We start from the raw sequence: 25,250 nt of genomic DNA, 5'->3' as shown, positions 1-25,250 counted from the left end.
AGGCCATATGCATAGTCTCAGGTCCCCCATGTCCATAAATGATAAGATTTCTCTCTCTCTCTGTTTGTCTCTCTCTGTGTCTCCCTCACTGTGTCTCTCTCTCCGTCTTTAAATTATTATGAAAGTAAGAGGTTTGGGCTGAGTGAGTGGATGATTTTGTGGTCAAGCTGCACAGAAATAGCAACTAGAAGCTCAAACCCCTAAGAAGAGGTTCAAATGAAGTGCACAGAGACTATCTATAATATATATGGCTTTTGTCAGTGGCTAGTATACAGGTTGTTGTGAAATATAATTATGAGAAGGGACAAGCCTCTCAGACTACAGCAATTTGACTGGAACACTCGTGGGTACACTCAATATGGCGGCCGGTCCACCTATCACAGAACATTGACTTGAATGGGAATGTAATTCTAATAATTATATTTCTACTGTGGCTATCATAAACTCAATGTCAGTGTCATGATAGATGCAGTAGGACCGATTTGCCTCTTCAGCCCCAGGGCTCTGTTTTACCTGACCCGCAGCCTGAATCATCTCCTTCCTAAGCCTTCTGTGAAGTTACTTATTCAGAATCTGCCAGTGTGTCTCGGGGTTTGCTTAAAGGACCATGTCAGACACAGCTGATTCCAACTCACTAGTATTCCCCCCTCCCCTTGTGAACTGTGTGCTTTAATAGTTACTAGCAACACTTCTCCACTGAAACGACCAGCACAACTGACAGCAGGGTAGACGCCAATACTCAACACCCAGACAGGGCCAGTGGTACACTGTTGTTTGCAGCACACAAACACACACACAAACTCAGCCCCAACTCACCTTTTCTCCACTATGACACTTTTCTGCCACAAAAAAAGCAACACATACCATTTTTAACCGTTCATCAGTTTTCAGTACAGTACTTGTGAAACCATTAATGTACAAGAATAGAGAAAATGGGGAATGCAGAGATGTTTGTTTCCCACCGGTTTCTATGACTGTCCTAAAACATTGGCAACAACACACGTGACCAACACCCACTATTCACAGCCTGGGAGCCAAGACAAAGACACAAGCCAAGTGTTATGTGTCCATCCTTCCTGTACATAGATACAATACATACCGATATAATAGCTTCCAGTGAAAAATGGAGAGAGAGAGAACGAGAGAGCGAGGAGCGTAGAAGAGACAGATGAGAGAAAGGTATATAATGAGAGGAAAGAAGGAGAGAGGAGAGAGGAAAGCGAGAGAAATAGGGAAGGCAATACAGACAAAAGAGAGAGGGACAGACATAACAGAGACACATCTCACACAGACAAACCATATCTGTGGTTTGTGAGGACAGAGAGTTTACAGGATCCATTTCAGACAGATCCCATTTTCCACCAGGCTTTCTCCAGCTGTATTACATAATATGAATATACACGAATCACCAACTCTGGCAATGCTACACACACTGTAGCTGCCAAGCCTTATGCCTAGTTTGACCCATTGTCCTTAGCTCTTGGACTATCTTCCTTCCAAATGTATTATTTTCTTTGCAAAATCTCCTGAAACTTTTGCTGCCCTTTAAAAATCAACAATTCAAACCGAGTTGGCTGAACTCTGTGTGCAGTAACACCTCCACACTACTGAGCTGAGCCAAGCCATGCTGAGCTGTACTGCGCTGGAGTGGTTACACATGCAGTCTAGTTGCTGGAACGGTGCGGGAAAGGACCATGTGAAAACAAAATATCCCAGCCAACACTGTACGGTATAGACACAATAGTGTGAAAAGGGTATACATTTGAACCTCAGATATTCTTTCAAAACACACATCAAAAGCCATAACTTTGCCTTGTGGACTTACTTTGACTGAAGAGGAGGCGTAGACCATGTCCTCCAGACTGAAGTGGCAGCAGCGGTTGAGGTGCTGCTGACAGAACTCCTGCACCAGCTGCAGGTTGTACAGGCTGTCCACCAGTGACATGCTCTCCTTAAGGCAGATATCTGACAGGGACAGGCCACATGGACACATAATTGGCTAAGTTGGTTAAAGTGGGTCTGAGAGACGAGTGATGCACAAATCTCTTGGAAGTGAATCAGAAAGTGAATATCCGTTAGGAGTAGGGCTTCTGGAGGTATTTGTAAGGTATTTGTCCCTTCTTTGTATGGGATTGACCAATCAGGGATGAGAATACTGGATGTTTTCCAGAAGGTAATCAAGCCGTTTTGATGCGAAAACAGAATCTTATGGAGTGCCTTTAAATCAATCATCACTCTGAATTTGGGGTACTGAGCCTTGTGTGTGTGTGTCCATATGAGATCCCATCCACTTCATCAATGGGTTGATGGTTGATGAGATTAAGGGTGAGTTGAGACTTGATGTTCATCACTAATGGATGGCTCAATCACTCCTCCAGGAACATGAAAGGCTAGCCAGGGGAGAGCCCTTAACACCTTCAGGCTAAGTGATTGAATAACTCAGACAGCTATAGGCCTCTCAAAAAGGTAATGTGTTGATAGGGAACCACAGACACCCCCCATCACCACGGTCAGAATACAGTTTAGTGCTGTCTAGTTGGTGTACCTTCCAGTTTGACTAGCTGTGGGCAGTAGAAGTGCAGCAGAGTGGCCAGGGCGCAGCCGTCAGTGGTGTCCTTCAACAGGTTGTCCACAGGGGGGATCCAGGGCACCTGCTGTGCCACCGCCTGCTCCTTCCTGTAGCGAGCCTGGAGCACCACAGGGAAGACAGACAGACAGACAATGGGTCTGGGCATGGAGATAGATGGTGCAAGGGAGATTCATACACACACGGACAGACAAAGAAATACACTGGCAGAGGCGGACATGTGGGAATGCAGATTTCCATATCGATGGAGTGCATCTCTCATTGGAGTTGAAGAAGGATGATATTGTATCATGCAGGGACTAACGACACACAAACCATGGGAATACTTAATCGGACCTCAAAACATGACAATGTAATATCGACTTCATAATAGAGAACATCACCATGCATCAATCAGATGTTCAGTAACCTCCAAGTAACACAAATGATATTTTAATGAAATCAAATTCAGGGAAACAGAGTTAACCGCACAAAAAAGCAACACCAATAACTGCAATCACATGCTGACGTTCACTTGTGGAATGATGACATTTACTACGGTGACAGTCACCATGGAGACACTATGGAAATGGCGGTGAGAGACATTTCACTATGGAAATGGACAGATGGAAGAGGAACATATAAGCTGGTCATCTGACTTACAGGCACTAGTTTCATGTACCATTTGGTCGGAGACTTCAGGAGCAAGACAGAGAGAGAGAGAGAGAGAGAGAGAGAGAGAAGGAAATACAGAGACACATAGGAGAGATTGGAGATCGAGCGATACATGGACAGAGGGGCATAGAGAGTGAGAGAGAAACAAACAAACAGACAAGAAAAGATGAATAATCCAGTCAGCATTGGACTTTGGGTATTTTTTTGCCATGCTGGCTAAAATGTCAAATAGAGGATTCTCTCATGTCAAACAGACATCTTTCCTTGAGACAGCTAGTAGAGTACAGCTGCAGCAGCAACCAGGGGGATTTGAACCAGGGGGATTTGTCATGAATCCTAAATTGTGACTTTTCTCCTAGTTGAAGAAAAACAAACAATGTTTGTGTATTTGTACTGCGTTTGCGTGCTTGCAGTCTGAAATGGTGCTGAAATTGCTTTATGCTGCCTTCAGTGACACTGGCCCTTTTTGTGTCTGTTTCCAAAGGTTTGAGACAAGTATTACAGTACATTGGCAATAAGTGTTGACTGAGTTTGTGTCAAGTCTGACATGACATGTTTCTCACACACTTTCAAGGCTACATCAAAGACGCGTTTCGTAAGAATCACTCCTATTGGGTGGCAAAGGCTTTCTTAAACACCAACCGTCAATGGTAGCAAAACAACTAACCTACAGTACATTTTGAATGTTGCAGTTCCAGGTTGATGAAAAGGTCAGATTCTTGCAGTCCCGGCTGATTGAATAGCACTGTTCTTTGAATACTAATGTGAGTCATTCATAGACTGACCTCAAAGGCTCACAATAAGAGATATGTGCCATACTTCGTGAAGTGGACGATTAGAAGGTATAATCTCATTCACAGGCAATCTATTGATCACGCTGATCTTTCATTGTGTTGGCTGGAGAATTTATTCAACCACACCGAGGTCTTGAAAAGTCTTTGGTTTGGCCGTGTTACTTGTGAAACACTAACCAGTGTTTAGGTTTCAAACAATTTAGCTACATTTTATGTTTTTTGAACAAAGTATACAGAGATCCTTAAGGTTTAGCAAGAACAACTTCTGGTGTCTGAGTGAGTCCAGACAGTGAGAGTAGGATTGCAGCGACACATAGTGGCAGAGCATGAGGACTAGCGATAACTTAGTACACCTTTATTCAAAGAGATACAGTTCAAATGGATCAAACCCACAATTGCTGAAATCATAATAACGGCTAGTAGGCATTACTTCACCTCTCCAGGCACAAATGGCCCATAACATACTGCTACCCTTAATTGACACAGCAGAATAAACACAAGCTGAACATTTGGCAGGGGGAGACTGGGGAGTGTGTGTGGGAAGGGGGGTTGGTGGTGGTTATGGAGTGCCAGTAGGCATGTCCCAGCAATGACCCAGGTTGTGGGACTATGGCAGGAAAGGCTATAGGGCCGGGCTATGTCAGGGCTAAACCACAGCTAAAAGACAGGGCAGGGCCTCCTGGGTGGCGCAGTGGTTAAGGGCGCTGTACTGCAGCACCAGCTGTGTCACCAGAGACTCTGGGACCCAGGCTCTGTCGCAACCGGCCGCGACCGGGAGGTCCGTGGGGCGACGCACAATTGGCCTAGCGTCGTCCGGGTTAGGGAGGGTTTGGCCGGTAGGGATATCATTGTCTCATCGCGCACCAGCGACTCCTGTGGCGGGCTGGGCGCAGTGCATGCTAACCAAGGTTGCCAGGTGCACGGTGTTTCCACCGACACATTGGTGCGGCTGGCTTCCGGGTTGGATGCAAGCTGTGTTAAGAAGTAGTGCGGCTTGGTTGGGTTGTGTATCGGAGGACGCATGACTTTCAACCTTCGTCTCTCCCGAGCCCGTATGGGAGTTGTAGCAATGAGACAAGATAGTAGCTACTAACAATTGGATACCATGAAATTGGGGAGAAAAAGGGGTCAAATTCAACAAAAAACAAAAAAAAGACAGGGCAGCCACGACCACCACTAAAACCCCCTAAAGGGCGCTTAGGCTTAGCCCCAATCCCAACCATCCACCACCACATCAATCAACTCGCTGTCCTGACAGTGTTCTCCCTCTATGACAAATCACATCCTCTCCAACCAGACATGTTCAATTCATCCCGCACAGATTTGCAACTTAAAGGGATTACTTCTCTTAGTTCTATTTTTTTTTTTTTTTTACTTCTCTGCCCTGCCATTGCCTTTGACTCCACATTGACCACAAGTGTTTATTGTGTTTCGCAGCGTACTGTGCTGCAGCTTAAAATAAACCCTGGGTCGCCCCACTCAGCTCTTCTTTGTTCCGATGACTGCAGCACATCTGTCCGTGGACGGTACACGTCCCTCAACGAAGTCAGCGACTCAAAGAGCGTGACCGATTTAGGAGGTGTCTGGAGCTAGCATCCAGGTCAGAGTGCCGGGGGGAGGCGGAGAGGGAGAGGGAGCTGGAGAGAGAGAATGTGTGTCTTTTTACTGAATGCGAGCCTTTTAACTGAAGAATTTGCTTGCTTCATATGATTGTGTTTTGCGTTTCGTGTTTTGTATTTGCTTTTCATGTATTGTGTAATTGATGTGTATATAGATACAGTATGTATTGTGTAATTGATGTGTATATAGATACAGTATGTATTGTGTAATTGATGTGTATATAGATACAGTATGTATTGTGTAATTGATGTGTATATAGATACAGTATGTATTGTGTAATTGTTGTTCCACAAAGAAAAAATTACAGTCCATCATTACCGTAAGACATGAAGGTCAGTCAATACAGAAAATTTCAAGAACTTTGAAAGTTTCTTCAAGTGTAGTTGCAAAAACCATCAAGCGCTATGATGAAACTGGCTCTCAAGAGAACCGCCACAGGAAAGGAAGACCCAGAGTTACCTCTGCTACAGAGGATAAGTTCATTAGAGTTACCAGCCCATATAAAAGCTTCACAGAGTTCAAGTAACAGACACATCTCAACATCAACTGTGTGAATGGTCGAAATGCTGCAAAGAAATCACTACCAAAGGACACCAATAAGCAGAAGAAACTTGCTTGGGCCAGACCTTTGGTCTGAAGACCTTTTGGTTCAAACCGCCATGTCTTTGTGAGATGCAGAGTAGGTGAAAGGATGATCTCCGCATGTGTGGTTCCCACCGTGAAGCATGGAGGAGGAGGTGTGATGGCGTGGGGGTGCTTTGCTGGGGACACTGTCTGTGATTTATTTAGAATTAAAAGCACACAACCGGCATGGCTACCACAGCATTCTGCAGCGATACGCCATCCCATCTGGTTTGCGCTTAGTGGGATTATCATTTGTTTTTCAACAGGACATTGTTGAACACACCACACATAAGAAGGAGAGTGATGGAATGCTGCATCAGATAACCTGGCCTCCACAATCACCTGACCTCAACCCAATTGAGATGGTTTGGGATGAGTTGGACAGCAGAGTGAAGGAAAAGCAACCATCAAGTGCTCAGCATATGTGGGAACTCCTTCAAGACTCTTGGAAAAGCATTCCAGGTGAAGCTGGTTGAGAGAATGCCAAGAGTGTGCAAAGCTGTCATCAAAGCAAAGGGTGGCTACTTTGAAGAATCTAAAATAGAACATATATTTAGATTTCTTTAACACCTTTTTGGTTACTACATGATTCCATATGTGTTTTTTCATAGTTTTGATGACTTCACTATTATTCTACAATGTAGAAAATAGGAAAAAATAAAGAAAAACCTTGAATAAGTAGGTGTGTCCAAACTTTTGACTGGTACTGTGCATGTGCCAGTACAATGTCATAGTAACATGGTTACAGTAACAACTATTGAGAAACTTGTTAGGCAACTTTACTTGTAATAAGTGAAGGGTCAGGGAATCAGACAGGCCTATTACCAGACTCAGAGGTGCTTTTCATGAAGATAGAGGGGTTAAAGTGAGTCATCTACAGTGCTGCAGTCATGTTCACATACATTATATATACCAAAGTATGTGGACACCCATTCAAATGAGTGGATTCGGCTATTTTAGCCAAATGCTTTGCTGACAGGTGAATAAAATTGAGCACACAGCCATGCAATCTCCATATACAAACATTGGCAGTAGAATGGCCTTACTGAAGAGCTCAGTGACTTTCAACGTGGCACCATCATAGGATGCCACCTTTCCAACAAGTCAGTTCGTCAGATTTCTGCCCTGCTAGAGCTGCCCCGGACAACTGTAAGTGCTGTTATTGTGAAGTGGAAATGTCTAGGAGCAACAACGGCTCAGCCGCGAAGTGGTAGGCCACACAAGCTCACAGAACGGGGTCGCCGAGTGCTGTAGCACGTAGCCCGTAAAAACTGTCTGTCCTTGGTTGCAACACTCACTACTGAGTTATAAACTGCCTCTGGAAGCAACGTCGGCACAAGAACTGTTCATCGGGAAATTCATGAAATGGGTTTCCATGGCCGAGCTGCAGCACACATGTGCATTGCCAAGCGTCGGCTGGAGTGGTGTAAAGATCGACACAATTGGACTCTGGAACAGTGAACATGCATGGAATCACACTTCACCATCTGGCAGTCCAACGGACTAAACTGGGTTTGGCAGATGCCAGGAGTATGCTACTTGTCCCGATTCAAAGTGCCAAATGTAAAGTTTGGTGGAGAAGGAATTAACTGTCTGGGGCTGTTTTTCATGGTTCGGGCTAGGCCCCTTAGTTCCAGTGAAGGGAAATCTTAACAGCATACAATGACATTCTAGACAATTCTGTGCTTCCAACTTTGTGGTAACATTTTGGGGAAGGCCCTTTCCTGCTTCAGCATGTCAATTTGCACTGGTTTGACCCTCCTTTGGCAGCAATAACTTCAACCAAACGTTTTCTGTAGTTGCGGATCAGACCTGCACAACGGTCAGGAATTTTGGACCATTCCTCTTCACAAAACTGTTTCAGTTCAGCAATATTCTTGGGATGTCTGGTGTGAACTGCTCTCTTGAGGTCATGCCACAGCATCTCAATTGGGTTGAGTTCAGGACTCTGACTGGGCCTCTCCAGAAGGCGTATTTTCTTCTGTTGAAGCCATTCTGTTGTTAATTTACTTCTGTGTTTTGGGTCGTTGTCCTGTTGCATTACCCAACTTCTGTTGAGCTTCAATTGGCAGACAGATAGCCTTACATTCTCCTGCAAAATGTCTTGATAAACGTGGGAATTCATTTTTCCATCAATGATAGCAAGCTGTCCAGGCCCAGAAGCAGTAAAGCAGCCCCAAACCATTATGCCCCCTCCACCATACTTTACAGTTGGGATGAGGTTTTGATGTTGGTGTGCTGTGCCTTTTTTCTCCACACATAGTGTTGTGTGTTCCATCCAAACAACTCAACTTTAGTTTAATCTGTCCACAGACTATTTTGCCCGTAGCGCTGTGGAACATCCAGGTGCTCTTTTTGAATACTTCAGACTGTTTTTTTTTGACAGCAGTGGCTTCTTTCGTGGTGTCCTCCCATGAACACCATTCTTGTTTAGTGTTTTACATATCGTAGACTCGTCAACAGAGATGTTAGCATGTTCCAGAGATTTCTGTAAGTCTTTAGCTGACACTCTAGGATTCTTCTTAACCTCATTGAGCATTCTGTGCTGTGCTCTTGCAGTCATCTTTGCAGGTCAGCCACTCCTAGGGAGAGTAGCAACAGTGCTGAACTTTCTCCATTTATAGACAATTTGTCTTACCATGGATTGGTGAACATCAAGGCTTTTAGAGGTAATTTTGTAACCTTTTCCAGCTTTATGCAAGTCAACAATTCTCAATTGTAGGTCTTCTGAGATCTGTTTTGTTCGAGGCATGGTTCACATCAGGCAATGCTTATTGTGAATAGCAAACAAAAATTTTGTGAGTGTTTTTTATAGGGCAAGGCAGCTCTAACCAGCATCTCAAATATTGTTTAATTGATTGGTCTCCAGGTAAGATGACTCCTGACTCCAATTAGCTTTTGGAGAAGTCATTAGCCTAGGGGTTCACAAACATTTTCCAACCTACACTATAAATGTTTAAATGATGTTATTAGTTTAAGCACAGTATGTTTGTCTATTGTTGTGACTTAGACGAAGATCAAATCAAATTTGATGACCAATTTATGCAGAAATACGGGAAATTCCAAAGGGTTCACATACTTTTCCTTGCCACTGTAGATCTGGTAAAACACATTACTTCTCATACTCTGAGACGTATGTTTTGTTGTATATTGTCCCTGCCAAACACACACAAACAGCCAGGTGTCTAGCCTATCAGGCAGCACTTCGTGCAAGGTCTCTGCAGGCACATACACGTCTGTTCTGGGATGGGACATCTGCCTTGCCGCAGTGGCATTGCCTCCTGGGAACTATCCAAGATTTTCTCAAGGCTCCTTTATAGACCTATAGTACCTTCTCTCCAGGTTCACTAAAGGTGTTGTGTCACAATTACCACACAAACTGTGCCCTCCTCTGTATGGGAGGCCCAGCCAAAGTATGAAAAGAAAGACTACTATATGTTCTCAACAATTTAATGGGTAAGCCAACATTTCGGCACACTATGCCTTCTTCAGGCTTTCTTAAGGTCCAGCCACGGTAAAAGGATGGCGTGTTTAGATGGGAAAGCAAAGAAGACTGAGAAAGGGATGGGGGAGATGAGAGAAGAGAATGGGAGAGGAGGGAAATAAGGAGAGGAAAAAAGGAGTAGAAGACAGAAGAGAAGTAGAGAAGAGGAGAGAGGAGGGCAACAGAGCAGAGAGAATGACATCATCTCTCTCTCTCTATTGTCACTTTTGCTGTGTCAGAGGCCATGTTCCCATGTCAACCCTGCTGCTCGGCAGACCATAATACTGAACCAGCCTGCCTGTGATGACAGAGCATGATTCAGCTGGTACAACAGACACGCAAACAACAGCCTGTCATAAGGCATTAGAGTCTGCATGTAGCGAGACGCAACAACTCCTAGATTGGTAGCCAAGTTTAGTTTCTGACCTGTGTGAACCCAGACTAAATGACAGTTGTCTTTGTAATTAGCATTGAAACGACTTGACTGTGTGGGGTGTGAAGAAAGTAGGAGAGAAAGTACAGTAGCTGTTTGTGCCAATGGCGTGACAATTAACATCTGCCTGTACTGGGTCTGAAGTTCAAATGTATGCAGATGATACAGTGATATATGTGCATGCAAAGAGCAAACAACAAGCTGCACAAGAACTCACTACTGTAATGGTCCAGGGTACAAAGTGGCTCAGTGACTCATGTTTGCATCTCAATGTGAAGAAAAAAACTGTCTGCATGTTCTAAACAAAGAGGGCAACTGATGCTACTGAGCCAGATGTCTATGTGTCAGGGGAGGAGCTGACACATACCTTGGCATCATACGTAATTCCAACCTCTCTTTTAAAAAGCAGGTGAAAAAGGCAGCAGAACCACAAGGTCTGCCATGAGAGGTGACAGTATAGTTCCCTTAAGGAAAAGCACCTTTAGTCAATCTGCTTTCTCTGTGAGAGCTTCCCATGCCTGGAACACACTGCCATCAGACACACAGAACTGCACCACCTATCGCACCTTCACAAAAAAACGTTAAAGGCCAATCAGACTTGTGAACATAATTCCTAGCTGTGCATTGTCGCTTTCCATGTTGTCTGTAGCTTGCGAGGTGTGGAAACACGTTGTTTCTTTTATGTATTTTGTTTTGTTGCTCTTTGTGCTATTGCTCTGTCTGCATGCTACGTGTTGCTTGTCCTATGTTGCTCTGCATGTGTATTGTTATTGTAATTGTTTTTAATAACCCGCCCAGGGACTACGGTTGAAAATGAGCCGGCTGGCTAAAACCGGCACTTTTACAGAAACGTTGATTAATGTGCACTTTCCCTGTAAAAAAATAAAAATAAACTCAAAGATAGGATTTAGCAGGACCACACAAACAGATCTGGGATCAGGCTGAGAAAGGGAATTGCACAGAAATATTATGTTGTTCATGTTGAATGCTGCTATGTAACATACAGTATAAACATTGAGGCATAAATATGGAGAGATATACACTGAGTATTCAAAACATTAAGAACATCTGCTATTTTCATAACATAGAATGACCAGGTGAATCCAGGTTAAAGCTATGATCCCTTATTGATGTCACTTGTTAAATCCACTTCAGTCGGTGTAGGTAAAGGGGAGGAGGCCGGTTAAGAAGGCCTTTTATGCCTTGAGACAATTGAGACATGGATTGTGCATGTGTGCCATTCAGAGGGTCAATGGGTAAGACAAAATATTTAAGTGCCTTGAAATCGGATACCACCTGGAGCTCCTCCCCTGTGTATCAAGAATGACCCACCACCCAAAGGAAATCTAGCCAACTTGACACAACTGGGGGAAGCATTGGAGTCAACATGGGCCAGCATCCCTGTGGAACGCTTTCGACACATTGTAGAGTCCATGCTCCAACGAATTGAGGCTGTTCTGAGGGCAAAAGGGGGGGATGCATCTCAATATTAGGAAGGTGTTCCTAATGTTTGGTATACTCAGTGTATAAGTGACAGCAGAGGTTGAACCAATGACGTGTATAAACCCTGGATTGCTGATGCTATGTAATGGCCAAGAGAGGCTTTGAAGCCACCAGCTGCCATATTGATACTCCCCAGAAGTGTATTGTATGTTTTATTTAACTAGGCAAGTCAGCTATGAACAAATTCTTATTTTACAATGACGGCTTACCCCGGTCAAACCCTCCCCAAACCCAGACAACACTGGGCCAATTGAGCACTGCCCTATGGAACTCCCGATCACGGCCAGTTGTGATACAGCTGGGGATTGAACCAGGGTCTGTAGTGACGCCTCTAGCACTGAGATGCAGTGCCTTAGACCGCTGTGCCACTCAGTAGCCTTTTAAATGGAAGGTGCAGTCCTCCTTAGAAATTCGTGGAATTCTACAGTATTTCAATAAAAAGGACAAAATTGGAAAATTACATTGTAGTGGGGATAGTAACATTAGTACTCTCTAAAATAATAATTTAAGGAATATGTTTTTATATTATTTTTAGATCACATACTATAATTTAAAGTATGCATCAAGGTGTCTGTAATAGAACATACTTGGCAAAAACAAAATGTAGACATTAATAAATGCATTTCTATAGCATCCAAAATATTTCTTTACAATGGAGGAGTACCAAAATGGCTCAGCGGTGCCTTCAATACAGCGCCCCTGTCAGTCATCCAGGGTTTATACACATCATTGGATTGAACTTGAATTTAATCATTTTCAATTTGTATTAAGAAATTTTATTTGAATTCAATAGTTTTACATTGGCATTACACACGATTAATTACTAAATTCATACATGCAGTTACGTGCACAGATAGAGCCCTAGGGGTGCTGGAGTATCTGTCCTTTTGCCCTCCTATGGAAAAAGTGTCCTTTTGATCAGGGCTAAACTAATGAAGCCCTCCCCGCCCTACTGCCCCCGGGAGCCGGCAGTGCATTGCTGCCAGAGCCGCCGGAAAATGTGTGGCGAGAAAGTGTAACAGTTTAACTTTAGACCGTCCACTCGCCCATACCCGGGCGCGAACCAGGGACCCTCTGCACATATCAATAACTGACACCCACTTCAAGGTCTCAGAGCAAGTGACGTCACTGATTGAAACGCTATTTAGCGCGCACTGCTAACTAAGCTAGCCGTTTCACATCCGTTACAAAAGCATTTGCCCCAGTACTTTTCAATCCACTTTCAAAGCAGCAGCAGAAACAACGGGGCCAGTTACTTCTCAGCGCAATTTTGCGTTCTAGTTCAACATTTACTTGCTCTGTCGCAGTCTACCATTGAAAACTATTGAAGACTAGATGCAGAAAAGTATTATTTGTATTTGAGTGAAGTATTATTTGTGTAATATGATTTCCTGAAAATTCTGAAACATTATCTACTCAGATGTTTTTTTAAAAACTACACTTACAGTGGCAGCCTACAATGCAATGCAATGCAAAAGAGTAATATGATTGGCCATTCAAGAAAAGGTTGAAGACCTCTGATCTAAAGGAAATAGCAATGGTGAACTTGATCAAATGTCTGGAGTTGTTTGCAGAATGTTTTTCATTTTGCAGTGACAGTTGCTGTATCTGACCGTTTCGGGAAAAGACAAAAACAGTTGCAAATTGTGGAAGACATTCAAGAATGTTTCGCTTTTTTTCCCTTCCCGAACCTAAATATGCTGTACTGCCTGCAAATTCTGAAACATTGTCTACTCACTTCAAAGCAAAAGATCAACTGTCATTTCACCTGTTAAATTCTACTGTAGCGTACAGTGCATTCGGAAAGTATTCAGACCCTTTGACTTTTTCACATTTTGTTATTCTAAAATGGATCAAATTGTGTTTTTCCCCCCTCATGTACACACAATACCCCATAATGAACGAAAAAGATTTGTACATTTATTTAAAAAAAAACTGAAATATCACATTTGCATAAGTATTCAGTCCCTTTGCTATGAGATTTGAAAATGAAATCAGGTGCATCAGGCGCATTGAGCTCAGGTGCATCCTAAGGTTGAGCTCAGGTGTATCCTTAGGTTGAGCTCAGGTGCATCCTAGGGTTGAGCTCAGGTGCATCCTAAGGTTGAGCTCAGATGCATCCTAAGGTTGAGCTCAGATGCATCCTAAGGTTGAGCTCAGATGCATCCTAAGGTTGAGCTCAGATGCATCCTAAGGTTGAGCTCAGATGCATCCTAAGGTTGAGCTCAGATGCATCCTAAGGTTGAGCTCAGATGCATCCTAAGGTTGAGCTCAGATGCATCCTAAGGTTGAGCTCAGGGGCATCCTAAGGTTGAGCTCATGTGCATCCTAAGGTTGAGCTCATGTGCATCCTAAGGTTGAGCTCATGTGCATCCTAAGGTTGAGCTCATGTGCATCCTAAGGTTGAGCTCATGTGCATCCTAAGGTTGAGCTCATGTGCATCCTAAGGTTGAGCTCAGGTGCATCCTAAGGTTGAGCTCAGGTGCATCCTAAGGTTGAGCTCAGGTGCATCCTAAGGTGCATCAGGTGCACTGAGCTCAGGTGCATCCTCAAATTGAGCTCAGGTGCATCCTGTGAATCCTGGTGAACGCTATGATCCCTTATTGATGTCACTTGTTAAATCCACTGCAATCAGTGTAGATGAAGGGGAGGAGACAGGTAAAATAATTATTTTTAAGCCTTGAGACAATTGAGATATGGATTGTGTATGTGTGGCATTCAGTCATGTTCAGTTTTTATATGTTTTGGGGCATATTTTTAGTACGTACCGTTTATAAATGAAGCCCCGGCAGTGGTTCTAGCTTGTTTAACCTTTTTTTTTTTGTGCAGAAAATAAAGGCCTATGTTTGAAAAAAATTACTTTGAGCACCAGCCCCATCAAATGTTCTGTGCACAGCACTGCATGCATTGAATTTGAAACAAGTGCTTATTTAATTGTAAGACCAGGTCATTCGAATGTAGAAGACGCTTCTGAAAGCAGAATCATAAGAGAGAGTGGAGTGGGTAGGGGGAAGGAAGAAGACAAGAGAAAAGAGGAGAGGGAGGTACTCACCCCTGGTTTGCCAACTGGCTCAACACTCTGCATCTCTCTCCTCAGCTCCTGAGAGATGATATCTTTCAGATACTCATTTACCTGGAGAGAGAGAGAGAGAGAGAGAGAGAGAGAGAGAGAGAGAGAGCTAATCAGTTATTCAATGTTCTCATAACGTAACATCTATCTTGTAAATTGGAGGGCGTTCACCTTAGACTGTATAAAATCAAATTTTACAACATAATGTATGTCAAAAAACACAGTCCCTTCAAAACATTTTGAGCCTTCCAGCAATTTCCTTGATTTGAGTATTGGAGTTCATTGTTTCCTGGAGACTCCCACAGTTTGTCAACATCTGCAGAGTATACCACATGGTTCCCCCGAAAGGTTCCATGACAACACCAATATATTTGACACCCAAACGGTGTGTGTTGTGTCATGTGTTTGTGTGTCTATATGTATACTGTATGTCTGTGTACAGGTGTGTAGAGGTGCCTGTGTGCATCTGTAAAATGGATAGCATTCATGACTGTGTATTTTAGTGTACGAGTCTCCAGCAGGCCAGAGCTGGCAGCCCCCAAGTGTTCCCAGCAGTGGAATGTAAACAACAGCCTGTACTGGGCCATAAGGATGAGGAGGTGGAGTGTCTCCCTTGACTGGTTCAGCAGCACTCACTAAGCCTCCGTCCCAAATGGCACGCTATTCCCTATTTAGTGCGCAAATTTCTGCCCAGGGTCCATAGGGCTCTGGCCTGAAAATAATGCACTATACGTTCCATTTGGGACACAGACTAACACCCCCCTACTACTGTCACACTGCAGAGCCAGCTGCATAGGGACGGGCCCAGGGCAAGACCGCCTCCTCACAGGACAACATGCGCAGGCGGTCCCAATTCACTCCCTAGCTCTTCTCTGTTGATTCATTGTATTTGCTTATACAGGAAAAAAATATGCCAAGTATACAGTTACTAATAATATTTTGGAATTTTCAAAAACTTGAACCCTTCTCAGTAGACCTACTGATTTTCAGTGGATTTCCTGTCCTACATAGGGGAAAGAGAGAGCAGAGTAATAAGAACCAGTGTAGCACAGATTGGCTTAGCTAAGCTCAGTTCGGCTCCGTAGTGGGAAAAGGGAACAAATGTATGGTGTCCAGCTGGTCTAGACTGTAAATGGTCCTACGTGTGTGTGTGTGTGTGTGCATTAAATGCCATGCAGATATCTACCTTGTTGATCCAGCTGGTCATGGCGTCCTCTGTGTCGTATGGGGTGTCGGCGTCTTCGTCGCTGTGGGAAGAGTACTGGAGGACGCACGCCACCACCTTCTCCAAGCTCACAGTCTCCACCGTGTACGCTGTCATTAGTGTGTCGATCACCGCCAGGTGGGCGCTCTGAAAGGGGACACAATAAACAGAAATTGAGCTCATTATGTACCGTGGAGTCATGGACCTCCTTCTAATATGGTTATGTAGCTTCCTTATTCCCTCTGCACTTGTCAAATTGGCTAACTGTTACCATGGCCCTAGACTTTTTTTGGGGGGGCAGGCACAGAAACACAAAGCAGCAAGGTAAAAACCTACACAAAGCATCAGTGTAAAACCCCATATTGGAAAAACCCTATAAGAGTTTGGAATATGGTGGAATCTACAGAAGACCAGGCCTATCAGAAGGGTGTGGCCATCTATTGCCATCTTGATAAGACCTATCCAGATCTATCCAATCTACGAGGGGGCACAACAAGGATAGAGGAAAGGGAGTAGGTTATGGGAATGGAATTGAACCATGGAGTGCTATTCCTTCTCCACATATTGCCTGGCAGATCTGTCTCCAGTTGGCCGCTCCCCAGTGGCTGCTGCCCTGGAAACAGTTGGGTCCATCCCTCGTTGTGCGACCCAATTAAATTTGTGTTCACGCACACTGACAGGGAGAGAGAGAGGGGCCTACACCAAGCCTGCAGCCTGAGTCAGGAGTTTAGAGTGTGTCTCTGTCTCAACCACAGACTGAAATAGAACAGTAATATAATGTACCTCTAAGGTCTCAACATCCCACTATATAATATTAATATCATCATTCCTATTCATATTGGTTCTAGGAAATATAGGATGCTGGTGACACGTTTAGAGTGCATAATAAAGCTGTTGAAGACTTAAAGAAAGATGAATTACTATAATAAACACAAATTAAGAGGCACTACTTGCCCTGAGACATGGCTGTGTAGACTCATTAGAAGCCATATGCTGCCATGTTTTAGGACAATGGCTACAGCAGGAGAATGTGGCGTATAGTACCCCGTCCCTACAGGCACTCCAAATGTCCGTTCAGCTCAAGGGCTTGACTGGCTCTGATTATAGCCATGTGCAGAGGCCTTCAGTGGAGTACAAACCCGTCAGAAACACACACACGCTAAAAGCAGAAGCCGCCCACGCCAAAGCCAACAATGGATTCCCCAATGAATACACAGAGGCAATATGAAAAGTGACCCCTCCCCCTCATACTGGTGTCCATGTGTACAGCTCTGGCTAAAAGTAGTGTACGTTCGGACTCTGTCATACAAGAGCAGTATCCTGAAAGCCTTATAATGACAAAGACACTGGCTACCCTGCAATTATGTTATTTTAAGTCCCTCTGCACTGTAGCCAGGTCATGGTAGCGTGCTAGGAATATGGGACCAAATACAACACTTTTGACAAATGTAGTTTCAGAATCTTTAGGGGTGAGACATGTCAATAATTTTGACCCCTACCTTTTTGAGAATATTTTGTATTACTTGTTTTTTTCTCTGAGCAAATGTTCCTCTTTTTTTTGCACAAAATATAGCTCAGTACACAGTCATTATTTCTCATCTTTATCAAGTGTCAATATTTTCAAACCCCTCTGTATACTATCTGGGATGATGCATTACACCATGTGGAAGCCAAATGAAACCACTCGGCGGCAAAGAGACTTGAGTCATGGGTTAGGATTGTGTTCATTAGGCACCAAATAGAAGAAAACAGACTGAAATAGGGAGGGGCTACTTGAATTTGTCCAATAAGAAACACTCATTTTTGTTTCCCATTGCAAAACATTTTCCGTTGTGTGCCCTAATGGAGATGTGGCATACAAAATTCGGCTTCATTTCATGTTGGAAAAGTTTCTGTATAATGTATACCAGTGAATTTCCATATAAGGCCTAAATAGGGTTTGGAATAGTGGGGTAGGATTAGTCTGAGCCATATAGATTACGATTGAATCTAAACTGTTGGCTATGTAATCCCATTTTTCAGCAGCCATATGAAACAATGTTTAAGGTGAGTTTTGGGGGTAGGGTTACCTTATCCCATATCTATGATTGAGGGCAATTCCTGCTAACGCTAGCATTTCAATAAACTAACCTGCAAGCATTTCTATACGCAATCAGCACATGCTAACGCTAGTAGCCTTGCGGTAGCCTAGCCTGCGCTCGCATCTGTAGCAGTTTGTTACTGACTGTGACACCCAGTGAGTGTACTGGCTAGCTATATAATTACACACCACTCCAACCTAGCAAACCAAACACCATTGGAGGACTTTAACCCCAACAGCATTTAATAACATACCGTGAAGACACTTTGCAATGCCCTCAATTTAGCCATCTAAACAGAAGGGCAACAACACACTACTCTTCACACACACCCCTCATTACCGAAGAGAGCACAGCGCAGTGAGAAATGAATCTGGCATGTCAAAACAAATTAACATCCCAGACCGGCCTCATCTGGAAAGGCCAAAGGAGCAATGTCATTTTTCAAAGGGCTTTTTCCCTTTGGTGCATCCAGTGGAAGGATATTGATTTTGATCTGCTTTGTCCCCTGCTGCTGAGACAAAATTACAACAATAAAGATCTTATTATGTTGTAGAGAGTGTCTGGGATTGCTTGGGGGAATGTTGCTATCCGGTATGAATGGGATCATAAAAACACCAGCGGTACTACCAAGGGTGGTATTACTATGTGTGCATCCAAAATGGGACCCTATTCCCTATAGTGCACTCCTTTCCACTTAAAAGTAGTGCAATATGTAGGGGGGTAAGGTGCTATTTCAGACAGAGTCTATGACTCTTGCCCATTGAGATCAAGGGCAAGATTGTTTGAGTGACAGCCGAGCTGTTTACCTATGCTTTTAAGTGTTTACTTGGTAATACTGACACGTCACTACGAGCGTTACTGTTATGTGGACCCGTGACCCACAAGTCTCCTTGATCACAGCAGCTATGAAAACTGATATACAGTATATCCGGTAGTGATCTCATAGTAGGCTACATAAACCTATCTATCGTATTAAACAAAACATAATGGAAAGCATATTGGGTCGTTCCACTTGATTTCAATCACTTTTTGACCGCACCCCTTTTGATATAAACAAAACTTTCAATACATATTTGCCAATGGTAGATGTGGTCAGAAAGTGACTTTTTTGACCTGAGTGCTATAACATTTAGGAGATAGAAGTGCTAGAAGTGCTAGAAGTGATAGAAGTGCTCAAAGTTGACCCGTTTCGCATACCCCACCATACCATGTCTTCATCACTAGAAAATAAAAATATAATTTAAAAGCTTACAAACAGGGTTGTCAAACTATTTTGTGTCTCTTTTTTTTATTTATTATTTGAATTTTTACCCCTTTTTCGTGGTATCCAATTGTTGTAGTAGCTACTATCTTGTCTCATCGTTACAACTCCCATACAGGCTCGGGAGAGACGAAGGTTGAAAGTCATGCGTCCTCCGATACACAACCCAACCAGCCGTACTGCTTCTTAACACAGCGCGCATCCAACCCGGAAGCCAGCCGCACCAATGTGTCAGAGGGTACACCGTGCACCTGGCAACCTTGGTTAGCACGCACTGCGCCCGGCCCGCCACAGGAGTCGCTGGTGCGCGATGAGACAAGGACATCCCTACCGACCAAGCCCTCCCTAACCCGGACGACGCTAGGCCAATTGTGCGTCGCCCCACGGACCTCCCGGTCGCAACCAGTTACGACAGAGCCTGGGCCCGAACCCAGGGACTCTGATGGCACACAGCTGGCTCCCTTAACCACTGCCCCACCCGGGAGGCACTATTTTGTGTCTCAATCCACCGCATCCGCTTGTGTCGGTGGCCGAGCTACAAAACGTTTGTAGCTTCCGAATGGTTTGGCCTACAAACTTTTACACTCTATGGGAAGGGGAGACTCTCTGTTTTACTCTACGACCCTCACAAGTCACAAGTAATACAGGATTGATCTGAAGTCGGGTATGCTGATGTGCCAACTTCTGTCTATAGCTTCAGAATCGCAGTTTTGCTCTACGTGTCACGGGACTCATCTGAAAGTAGCCCATGCAAACTAATGGAAGTATGGAGTTAGTTTTGTGCCAACAAAAATAAGGGGTTAAATATGTGTCCAAAAAACTAAAATATTTCCTGAGCTGTCTTATATCTCCTAAACATAGGACAGACACTTTACAACCTTATTCTTTTTAAATTTTTATTTATGAATGTGTTATTCAATTAGTTTTTCTGAGCTATAGTAGTAAAGGCCAAATTCAATATTTTATCAATATAATTTTTTTGATACCCAAAGGGGTCCTAAAATTCTAAATAAAATAGCTAAATGATCCATGGTATGACTATCTTAAAACAATTCCAGATGTTAGCTTAGTACTACCCCAATTTTGGAGGTATTAAGGCCCGCAACAAACTAAAATTGCAGTGGAAAATGAATGTTTCTTATTCGACCAAGTCTAGATTTTACATCCAAGTTTCAGTCCGTTTTTCTATTGTTTGGTGTCTACTGAACATGACCCAGATGTGTACTTTTCTGCAGAGCTGTTTGTCTTCCAAACGGCTAATTTGGAAGGTATTGAAAGCAATGTAGACAACCCTCTATTGAAATCAGCTTAAACTGAGCACAAATGAGGGACAAATATGTACAGTCTCAGTCTCTTATGTAATCTGGGTGATACACAACAATGTTTAATTGTTTGATCAAACATTTGTTGCGTAAGAGGCTTGACCTGATTGTAACCTCCATTGGGAGAGCTGTAACCTGCTTGTGGAACATTAAGCTAGGGCCTTACACATCAAGCACTGACTGGCTCTCAAAGCACACTGTACCAGGATGAGGAAACAGTATCACAGTATGTACTGTACATAATATTGTCATTTAGCAAACGCTTTATCTATGGTGCTTGCGGTGTTGCAAGCACCATGCTCCAACCAGAGCCAAATATATATAAACACTACTCCGTATAATTTGTGTCTGTCTTTAATAAATCTCGATACACATTTTAATAATGACAAAATCAACCAATTCTATAATTGGAACCCACATTGTGCCGGTGCTTTCCAAACAGCGGGTAGCAGCCAGTCCCCCTTGAGCTGCTCCTAAACACTGAGTGGTTACTTACTTGAAACATGGTTCAGTCTATTTGGGGACTCACCAGGAAATGTTAAAGTTTAGGTGATTCACGAGGCAAAAAAGTTTGGGCATCCTATGCAATGCGTGCAGAAAGCTGGCACTGACACGAAAACAGATCTATAATGCAGTGTGGGGATTCAATATTAACAACCAAAACTGATATAATATTGAAATAAGGACTGGTTTTAGAGCAGTCAAAAAATGACTTGTCCATGTCCAAAGGCTCTCTCTCTGCCCGACGGGTTTCTAAAAATGGAATCCGTCCCATTCCAGGTAACCGTGGCAATAGCCTCACGCCATCTCGACTCGACACAGAATAGCACTCAACATTGGATGTCTGCAGGACATCAGTATGGTAGGAAAAAGCTGTGCTATAGAAGGGGTTGTTTGTTTAGCAACTTAACGGATGAGTGTGCAATTATGGGGCAAAACAGACAGGGTTGGCTTAGACTGCTGACATCGTGAACTATCTCTAATGTTTATTGAAAACATAAAAATGTATTTGCACAATGAGCACTTGTTGTCTCTCAAATACATTGCTACAGTTGTTGGTTAGCTACAGCTAGTATATTTGAGCCATATTAGCATAGACGTGACATCAGTAAAAACACCTCAAAATGAGACATGGTATGAAGAACAAGATAAAACTAGCTGAAACAAGCCACATATGACTCCCCACGTCAGCTTCTTGTCATCGTATCTAGCTATCTGGACATCCAGAATCACAACAACAGTCGGCCTTCTGCCCCATTGAAGCGTGCGCATTGGTTTCGTGATGTTGTCAACTAACCCGTCTATTGGAAGGCTTGAAACTGCTAGTTTGAGAGTGGAAGAGGTTCGAACTGCTCAATACAATTTTATTTATAAATATATAGAGGAAAACAATATTATTCAATACAGCATCCCAATAATTAACTGTGAGAATCAAGAGTCTCACGAGTGGCAATACACTTCCCATAGAAGAGATTATAAAGAGCACTGAACATCAATTTAATTTTGGAAGAATTCCACCACTGGGCATCCAAACTCTTTGTAGTATATAGATCTCTTTCGCTCTCTTTTTCCCTTTGAAATAGATGGAATGGATCCTTTGAGAGAGTGCCCAGATGCAGGCAGACACACATACTCGTGTACACACACACACACACACACACACACACACACACACACACACACACACACACTCTGCAGGAAATAGGCCCACTGTGAGAGACAGGAGAAGACCAGCGGGCAGGATTGTTCCTTTCTAGTGTATACGAGTAGACAAGGCCTTCAGTGAGGGTTTTATAACCATTTGGGTAACATGGTTCATCTGTGCATCTCAAGAACACATTTGCCTACTTAGCTAAAGCCTATCAGCTTTGGGAACCAACATCACACAAGAATAGTTGACCAAACATCCTAAATTACAGTTGGAAGGTCCACAGTGCCAAAGTGAACCGAAAGGAGAATAGTGTGTGTTATCTAAAAGCATGCTGTTCAACGAGTCCCAACCTTTTCATGTCCATCCTTTGTAATAAGATACATTTGAGGAAATCTTCCCTGATCTAGCAAAAATCCTCTACTCTGATTTCAATAGAGTGACGTGAAAATTAGATTTTTCCATAATCTCCTGGTTAGGTACTACAACCAGCTTAGCCTACTGCGGTATTACTATGAATCAAACAAAAGCTTTAACAATGAAAGACTATAGTTCTCTCTTAGGTACCAACAGATCATGAAGGAAGAAATTGTCAAATACTACATTACAGTAACATGATGTTAGCTACTGGAATTCTGTCTTTGAAATTCCAGGTAATTATGCATTTTACCACTTCCTTCTTCAGCATGAGGATTTTTAGAGAGAGACAGTTAGGTATATCAAACAGCTACTATCAGAATTTTCCATTATGACAGCACAAGTCAAGTTCCATTCCGGTCTTGGTGCCACACTACAACCAAACCTTCATCTCAAGTGCCATACTCTTTATGTTATCTGGCTCTGAAACCTGGGCATTGTTCGTTAGCCATAAATGGACATCTTGATAAAGACAGGTTCTATTGAACAAGTTCAGGTATCCATGCTTCCCACTTGAAAACGTTTCCTTCCATTTGGTGTTTATTGTGACAAAAAAAGACTCCTTTCACTCAGGGGCGACGCCACGGCAGGGCATGGCAGGACATTGGCCCTGACAGTTTTAATCCAGGCCCAGCCAATCAGCTATAGAAGCGACAGGTGCACTTGGTTTCTCTGCCATGTAGGCGAAGTGTTCCCATTTTGAACCATTTTATTTGTCTGAAGATACAAACTACGCCTACTCGGCGGGCCCAGAGCGCTAAATCATGTGCACTTGTAGGCATACCACTGGTCAATATGATAGCTAGATCACCGTGTCTAAAGCAGCTTTCACAAGCCTACAGCAAAGTTGATACTGTCTGTAGACAGTATCATGGTTTTGAAATTGTAAGATTTCAAAACCATGCCTAGAGAGTAGTCATTAAAAAGTCCATGCAACTTCTTATGTGACTTGTTCAGTGGCGATTTTAGCATGTAAATCTTGGTGGGGTAAAACATTTATAAAAATGAGATGCATGCCTGCAACGCCACTACACAACGCAACACAACAGAATACATTAATTGCACTATAACGGTGACAAACGGTGCCCTACATAATGTTGTCACAACAGCAGAGCTTTATTTTCAGCACCATGGAGTGAATCCTTACCACCGCTGCACCTGAATCCTGCACCACCGCTGTCTGTCAGTGAAACAGTTCATTCAGTTCATTTACTGCCTTTTTTTAAACCATAGCTGATATGGCTGAATTGCTCAAACAGATGTGGTTTCTACTGACAATTGATATGTACAGACTATGGCATAACGACAAACGGATTACGACAAGCGGATAAAATGCAATCCGTAATTTCGATAAAGACATTCCTGACCGAGCTAGGACGGTCGTAGTCAACATAACTATTTATTCAGCACTTTTGAAATGTACAGCAACAGAATTCTGAACATAGGCGTTCTTACAATATTCTCCACGTACACCAAATCAGAACTGTAGGATAAATAAAAGGGACATATAAGCAGACAATGAAAGCTCTTACAATATTCAATGATTACTATTCTCTAAAACAGGCTATAGGCTACATGTGCACCACCAAGTCGGAACAGCAGGCTAAGTTATGAAGGGGAAAGTTATCAAATAATTAGGGCGAGTGTTGGGTGGTGTACGTCTGGGGTGATGTACGTTTCCTTCAACAATCAGTCTTCCAGATAGATGACACAGACACAAGAACCTTGGTATAAAACTCTTTAGTAATAAAATGCAATTGCAGACAGAGATTCACGTACAGAATACCTCAGTAGTCTATAGTAAAGATCTGTGTGGTGAAACAGGAGACAACACTCTTTATACTAGTTGGTGTAGACAACCTACCGTCAATCTTACCTTAACATTGTTGCATTGGATTAGATACAAAGTATCTAAGATGAGAAAAACATGTCTAGACTGTGGTTTCTCACTTTACTATCTTGGCCTTGAGGCTGCGTGACTACACCTGACCCCCAGGGTAACCCCCAACATCCCCCCTTTGAGACTACCTAGTCTCATATAACCATGTACAGAAATCGACGTTAGACATCTGGAAATTTTAACCATTCGCATATAGGTAGTATAGTAATCATCCTCTGGGTCAGTGGCATCATAGTATTAATCATAGGAGGCAGGTAAAGCCAATACCTTTAAACCAGGCATGGTCTGTCTCTGCCATTGGTCTACTCATTGAACCAAACAACTCTCTCATGGATTTGGGTTTAGACAAAACAACAACAAAAAATTAACACTGCAGTCCCGTTTGGAGCCACTTCTCAACCTAAGTCTCGAACAAACTTTACCCACGTGTTGACAGGGCAGGCTTCACCCACACAAACAAGTAGTGTGGATAGAGCCAACATAGTCAACCACCAATGACCACATGCTGTCGTCTTCCCTCTCTTATACCCCCTAGGGGTTTGTTTATTTACAACATAACCTTGCTGATCATGTAAAATAGTTGGTTCTTCAGGGATTTGTTATTGCCCTTCATCTTTTTCAAGTCTTTGGTCTCAACTCACATCTGCT

At 43.2% G+C, this 25,250-nt stretch overlaps 1 protein-coding gene across 1 annotated transcript in view; it reads right to left on the bottom strand.

Moving 5' to 3' along the window:
• LOC115108051 (calmodulin-regulated spectrin-associated protein 2-like) overlaps positions 1-25,250 on the bottom strand; it is an 89,912-nt gene that overhangs the window by 19,847 nt on the left and 44,815 nt on the right. Inside the window, exons 3-6 of the mRNA XM_065008927.1 lie at positions 15,956-16,120; positions 14,752-14,832; positions 2,546-2,687; positions 1,826-1,965 (exon numbers count right to left, since the gene is read on the bottom strand). Coding sequence (XP_064864999.1) covers positions 1,826-1,965; positions 2,546-2,687; positions 14,752-14,832; positions 15,956-16,120 — 528 coding nt within the window. The remainder of the gene's footprint in view (positions 1-1,825; positions 1,966-2,545; positions 2,688-14,751; positions 14,833-15,955; positions 16,121-25,250) is intronic.

The sequence above is a fragment of the Oncorhynchus nerka genome, linkage group LG24 (genome assembly GCF_034236695.1).
Source record: "Oncorhynchus nerka isolate Pitt River linkage group LG24, Oner_Uvic_2.0, whole genome shotgun sequence".
NCBI lineage: Eukaryota > Metazoa > Chordata > Actinopteri > Salmoniformes > Salmonidae > Oncorhynchus > Oncorhynchus nerka.
This window is presented reverse-complemented; position numbering and strand designations above follow the sequence as displayed.